Source organism: Bremia lactucae (assembly GCF_004359215.1).
Source record: "Bremia lactucae strain SF5 chromosome Unknown BlacSF5_NotPlaced_10_SHOA01000002.1_190060bp, whole genome shotgun sequence".
Lineage (NCBI taxonomy): Eukaryota > Oomycota > Peronosporomycetes > Peronosporales > Peronosporaceae > Bremia > Bremia lactucae.
In genome coordinates this window covers 13,274-19,753 of record NW_027152022.1, presented here as the reverse complement: position 1 = coordinate 19,753, position 6,480 = coordinate 13,274, and the positions used below count along the sequence as shown (strand labels likewise).

The 6,480-nt window shown below is 43.3% G+C and overlaps 3 protein-coding genes across 3 annotated transcripts; 2 read left to right on the top strand and 1 right to left on the bottom strand.

The window, feature by feature from the left end:
• Positions 1–1,711: 1,711 nt before the first annotated feature.
• On the top strand, positions 1,712–2,248 carry CCR75_009395 (uncharacterized protein; the record flags this gene model as incomplete). Its single annotated transcript, XM_067967435.1, has 3 exons — positions 1,712–1,767; positions 1,873–1,946; positions 2,010–2,248. 3 exons carry the CDS (start codon positions 1,712–1,714, stop codon positions 2,195–2,197), a joined length of 318 nt encoding a protein of 105 aa, XP_067823575.1. The 3' UTR covers positions 2,198–2,248.
• Positions 2,249–2,696: 448 nt separating this feature from the next.
• On the top strand, positions 2,697–4,958 carry CCR75_009396 (uncharacterized protein; the record flags this gene model as incomplete). The annotated part of the gene is made up of 4 exons (XM_067967436.1): positions 2,697–2,836; positions 2,893–3,387; positions 3,451–3,488; positions 3,564–4,958. Exons 2-4 carry the CDS (start codon positions 3,039–3,041, stop codon positions 4,956–4,958), a joined length of 1,782 nt encoding a protein of 593 aa, XP_067823576.1. The 5' UTR covers positions 2,697–2,836; positions 2,893–3,038.
• Positions 4,959–5,318: 360 nt separating this feature from the next.
• On the bottom strand, positions 5,319–5,525 carry CCR75_009397 (uncharacterized protein; the record flags this gene model as incomplete). The annotated part of the gene is made up of 1 exon (XM_067967437.1): positions 5,319–5,525. The coding sequence occupies one exon, from the start codon at positions 5,523–5,525 to the stop codon at positions 5,319–5,321; it is 207 nt and encodes a 68-aa protein (XP_067823577.1).
• Positions 5,526–6,480: the final 955 nt, after the last annotated feature.

Sequence of the window (6,480 nt, the reverse complement as noted above, 5' to 3'; positions counted from 1 at the left end):
GATGCTTTAGAAAAGCATCGAGATAGAAATCTTCCTCAGCGCGAAAGTTCTTCGCGCTGGGATCAAGGCCATGTAGCTTTGTCGCAATAAATAAAGGATATTTATTGTGTGGAGTAGTTTCTCCAGACAAGCTATTAATGAGCCTTTCTGGCAAAAGCCACGGCTTCTTTTCAGGGGCGAGATTAGACATTTTACTGTCATCACTCCCCTGAGTGGTACCCGCTGAGGTAGGGGTACCACGAGGACTTTTCTTACGATGGCTTACGCCACCGTCGTCACCTTGCACAGAAACACGTGCAGGTGATCGTATGGGAGACCGTACGAAAGATCGTACGGGCGATGAGGGATCATCCTCATCGTCGGAACCAAATAGACTGTTCACACGTCTATCGGAATGAGCCGTCTCATTCGAAGGCTCATAATCAGCCGCCTGACGGGTATCAGGCGACTGTTCCATCCTCCCCGAGTCGGCCATTTCGTCCGACTCGCACTCATAATCGACCTCTAAAGAGGGGTCGTACTCACGTGGTGAATCACCACGTGCACTCGCAACACCAAGTGTTGTGCGAGTGGAAGACACTACGGTAGACGGAACGTCTACCGCAAGAGATAACAATGCGTCACCCGCGGCTGCACGAACCGCAGCCGAAGGTTCAACACTATCCTCACCCCGCATGAATTGTTCCTTCATGCGATGGAATTTAAAATGATGGATCTGACCAATCAAAATCATTTTAAAAATTAAGTGGTCATTTAGCGACCACTCCACCTAATGACATTCAGAGTGATTGTCGTTTAAGGGAGGGGTGATGTAACGGGGTGTATCGTTACATGAAATTAACAATAAAAGATTGTTAATTAATATTATCCAAAAGGTAGATAATATTTGGAGGAAATTACTTTAAATAGTAATTTCCTGAATTCTTATCCATAAATAGGTATAGACCATTATGTCTATTTATTCCGCAGACTAATCAGCTGTAGAAGTAATCAAAGAGAGTTACGAGATAAGATAGATAAGAATTCATTTACATGTTTAGTATTAGTTTATAGTTAAGACAACATTTACAAAGATAGATTAACAAGACACTTAACTATATTAATACAGTTTTCATTTTACACTCTTAAGCTAACTTGCCTTAAGAGAAGTCTTCCTCTATACGTACAGTGTACGTCACCTAACGAGAGGCACCACTCACATCTGAAGCAGTGTGAAGTGGACTTGTACTGAAACAGTACAAGTCGCAGTGCCCCGTTACAATCCTAGTTCAAGGGATTCAGGGGTCGTAGAACCAAGTGGCAACAAGTGCCCAAGAGGATATACCTTAGAAAGGCTTCTATTTCTTACAGATCAATGCGCAAGCCTTAGAAAGGCACTTAACGTTCTTTTTCTTATAAAAACTAATGCGTTGTGAATCTCAAAATATTTAATACCAGAAAAATTGGTATAATGCTCGATCCGTTGCTGTTTTTTACAAAATTTAAAATCTCTTAACTTTCCACTTCGTACAGCGCCAGGTTCTCTTGCACTTTTCAGGCAGAAAAAATAAATAGAAGACTACTGCGCTGTGTAGATGCAAGCATCTTTTTTAAGAGCAATTTTGCAGCCACAACGAAGAAAGATTCAACAGTTTTAGAATTCCATGTCAGTAAAACGTTTGAAAATACCGGTGTTGTTCGTCATTCTAAATTGATACACTCTGTGCGAAGCATGGCGCAGCAAACTAGTGATGCGGCCCCTGTGCTCGACATGATTAAACTCATCAGGTAATAAGTCGACGCTTCTGTCTAATAAAGGCCTGACTTTTTGTCCAAATTCACTCCCTCGCGAGGCTAATGGTATGGCAATGTAATTTTTTCTCCCTTTTTCAGCGCCGAGGGCCACGAAATTTACATCAGCAGGAAATGCGCCATGGTTTCAGGCACAATTCGTGCCATGCTAAGTGGTGCGTCATTATGATCCATTAGAAAATTTACAATACGCCATGACGCCTTCGATTCTTGTGCAGGCCAATTTACGGAGAGCAAAGGCGAGATCACGTTTCCGGACATCAGTGCTCCAATTTTAGAGAAAGTCAGTCAGTACATGTACTATAAGACGCAGTATTCGGACAGCACAACGCGATTACCTGAGTTCGCTATCGAGCCTGAGATTGCTATGGAGCTGCTTATGGCGGCTAATTACCTGGACTGTTAAGCCAAGTCCATCAAATAATTAATACAGTCAATATAGTACATGAGATAAACATGTTGGCAGTTTTTTAATTCGGATCGAGTGGAAATTAGGACCTGGTGCGCGGATAAAGAAGCAAGCTTTTCACAGCAGGAATGTGTCCTCCAGCCATGATGCTTGCACGATTATTTTAATTTATAGCCCATCCGCGCGCCGCCTGCGTCCATTTAGCTTTGCTTAAATATTAACAAAATTGTTGCAGCTTGATTAAGCAGACTATGCTCAAACAAAAAATTGACAGCAGTATTTGTCGCGAATGCTTCAGTTATCGATGGCATTCGCGACAAATACTGCTGTCAATTTTTTTAGCGGGTCGGCCAATGGTCTAAAACTTTCCTTTTGGGAAAAATATTCACAAATGCCAATGTGTGTGACATTTGACAAAGCCAAATCATTGTAATTACTTTTTTTGTAGCAGCAAAGCGAACCATTTTATTTAAATGCGTGCAAGATTCTTAATGCCGTTTGTATGTGCAGACCCGTCCTTGGTGAATCGATTCTGGGCCTGAGTGCCAAAAAACTATTGTCCAACCGGCAATTCTTCATGCTGTACCGCAACGTCAATTACTGTTTGTTGGTGACCAGTAGTAGATTGATAAGCAGGTACTTTTTTTAGCCGCGAATTCATGTACATAATGTCATCAACTTCCGCTTGATAGATTCGATCGGCATTTGCCTTCGCTTCTAAAGCTTTCGCCGCACGCTCTCGCTTTGTATCTGCTGGTGACTTGTTGCGCTTTTAATTGTTAGCCTCATCACAAAAAATAGACGCGAGATTAGTGGACGGCCACGGTGGTGGAGCTGCATGTCTGGTTTGGGTTCCGCAAAATCTCGGACCCCATTCTTTAAGCAGAGGCCGCTGGCGGCGCTGGACAGCAGCGACGAGGCCCGCACTGACACTGACACAGCCACATCACCCTCCATGCACCTCGCAAGCTCGCCCGTCACGGACGCTACAAGCCGCAACAATAGCGGCGCAGCAGCTGGTACTATCAAAGCAACAGCCCGCACTTCTTCCAGTCACAAACGTAGAAACGCTGATGCTGTAGGAAGCTGCAAACCTCCGCCTAACCAGCGCAAGTACGAGCGAAAGACTAAGCGCTTCATATGGCCCGACGATCTCCATCGGCTCTTCGTGGCTGCTATCTTTGATGGTTCGAAAAAGGAATTAATTCTTGTAGACTGCACATGCTGACATTATTGCTTAATTGCTGCAGTTGGGCTCAAAAATGCGTCTCCCAAAGCTTTGCTGACCGTACGTGCTTTTTTGCTTCAAGAATGAAAAAGTGTCAAGTGACGTACTTATTTTCTTACATATGCTCTCATACAGCTCATGGAGGCCGCAGGACCTAACACAGGACTCACGACGGAACATCTTAAGTCGCACTTGCAAAAGTATCGACTAAATTATGAGCGCTCCAGGATGGAATTTCTTGAGTTTTACGATCGTAGTGCCAAGCGCAATCTCAAACGTCGGCGCTGCCAAGCTCAGCAACGATCAAATGATGCTTGCACTGAGAACAATACCATGTTTGTGTTTCCAATAACCAATTCAAAACGCCAAAAGAGTCGAAAAAGCAACAGTGACAGCGATGCTAGTCGATCGGATACTGACGGTCGCAGTCAAATTGGTAAGCGATTGAGCACAATTGCAAATTGCCAGGTTACACCCCAAAAACAGCGAGAATCTCCTGCAGCTGAAGCATCTATTCATGCGCAAAATATGAATTATGCACAGCTAATGCAGAATGCACAGCAACAGGTACTTCTCGATGAAAGCACTTGTGTCCAGCAGCAGTCTCCGATCATCAATGCTCGTTTAATGCCCATTGTGACGGCACCAATATCCATGGGCAAAATGCCCATAGGGCTCCATCATTTACCACCAGCGTACGCCGCTCATGCTCAACGGAAGCAGGTTTATGGCCATGACTGTGACTTAGCTGCAGGTGCTGTAGGAACTTGTCGCCATTCGTTAGGGCATGCTAGTAATTCTACGGAACCTCTTGGAATGGCAGAGCTTTCTGACCCGCAGTGGAATATTTTGAATTCTCTTATGTCTCCTCAACTTGCGGGCATTACTGAACCCGTCGAAGAAGGCATGTTCGCAACTAGCGAGGCAATGGCTCATGCAAGTAGCAATGCAAGTGGATACAATATGTTTCAAGGGCAACTGATCGATCTACGCTTGAAAATGCACCTCGCTATGCAAGCGCAGATGAACTTGCACCGCCAGATGCTCACACGCAAGGTAGAAGTGGCTCAACATCTCGCTTGTCACGATAGCATGGGTGCAAGCGTTGACGCTGGCACTGTTCCTAAAAACGGAAGCACAAGTAATCCGCAAAGAGGATTTAGCAACTCATGGAGCAATTTGCAACAATTACAACAATATCAGCAGCTGGATCAACACCAGCAACAACAGCAGTATCTGCAGCCAATGGTTCTACACTCTCGCCCGACTTTGTCTACACCAGAATTTGCTACATCGGTGCCAGGGACTGCTTCAAGGGAACCTTCTAATATCCTCGTGACTGCCCCACTAAATGGCGAAGCTATGGCTGTCTCAACGGTTATTACAGACGGTAGATCTCAAGGTCTTGATAGCGGGTTAGCAGCAGATTCAAAGAGTGACGATGATGGGATCGATTTGTATCGCTGGGATCGCATTGATTTGAATGTAGGGCTGGACGACGACGATCTTTTTGGATTTTTAAAGTCGTAAGGTGGCAATTGATCCGCTTTAAATTACGCGCATGTGCCGTGAGCACTATTCGAGAGAGGGTGCAGCGAGATGAGCTTCAAGAGATAATTGTACCGGAAGGAAGTACAAGTACGAGACAGTGTCCAATTTACGAGGCGATCTGACGAGGCGAATGCTTATATATAAGTCCTGCCAGCCTACTGAAAATTAACAATGAGACTTACACTATCATAAGTCGTTTGTCCTCTGCTTCGTTAGAATTTTGTAGTTGACCTGGTGTTGTCTGGTGGGGGTCAGTCATCGTATAGCAGGAAGCACTTCATATTTAATGAGAACAATGTGCGCCTTTTATCAAGTGATTAACAACATTATCATTTGTTTCTATTTGGCATCTGTCATGGGCTCTGAATCATTTGTGGCTGCTGGTTTCTCGTCGTCCAATAGGCCACGAATAAATAGGACGTTGTTGCAGCGAACGAGTGTTTCTCCCAGATTACCCGTAAGCTCTCCGTTTATGTATTCTTCCGTGTTGGCTAGCTGGAGATTCATGTACGAATCTACGGAAAGTAACACACCCTTATACTCCATTCCCCACTTGAGTCGCGCCACCACAGTCTTGCCTGTCAGGTTGGTCAGAAATGGCTTCGGGTTAAGGATAAGTCCAGACTGAAAGAAGCAAAGGACACATAGGTTGATATTTAGTTTTAGATATTTGTTGGTTGGTCTCAGGTTAACGCGCCGAGACACGAGATATCGTATACGCACCATCTAAGGTCTTGCACGATGGGATCTTCCAGTCAGTAAATTTTTTATGCATAATAGCCAATCATTACAAAGCTCACAAAGAATAAACAATTTAATTTCACTTACAAGTTTCACAGCGACTTAAGTAGACGTTTCTTAGCGTCTACAACGCGTAAGACGTAAGGTGAGGTCTAGCAAAACCTACACTGTAACCGTGACGGGATGTCCCATTACATATATATTATTTCTTTAAGAGGAAAAAAATAAGGAAGCATAAAATTAGGGAAGTGGTCTGGCTCGGTATTGTAATGTGGCACATGTCGGTTGGAGAACCGTTGTTGAGGTACATTTACTCTATGGGTAAAATACCCTTTTATCTAATTTTATAATAGTCAGTTACTTAAATCTCATTAATTATGGGTAACAAATGTGGTCGCTGCCAGATATAAACCTGGCGCGCCAAAATCTATTTTAATTTAGCTAGGGTAAGGTTTTTAGATTTAAATAATTAAATAAAATGCAGTTCCCCTTTTGATTTTTAAGATTCGAAACTAGCAGTATTCATGATCACACCGAAACCTGTGATAAGAAATGGACGTTCCGTTTATGAGATCTATGCCAAAACAAGAAAATTGTAACAAGGTGTCCCGTTACATAAATACTATTTCGTATAAGAGGATAAATAATATTATTTTTATGTGAGAAAATTAGTAAAGAAGTACAAAATTATTGTCGTTTTAAATTTTGACCTAACAGCTCCAATATTACCACATTTGGTAATATTGACGCAAGACGGAAG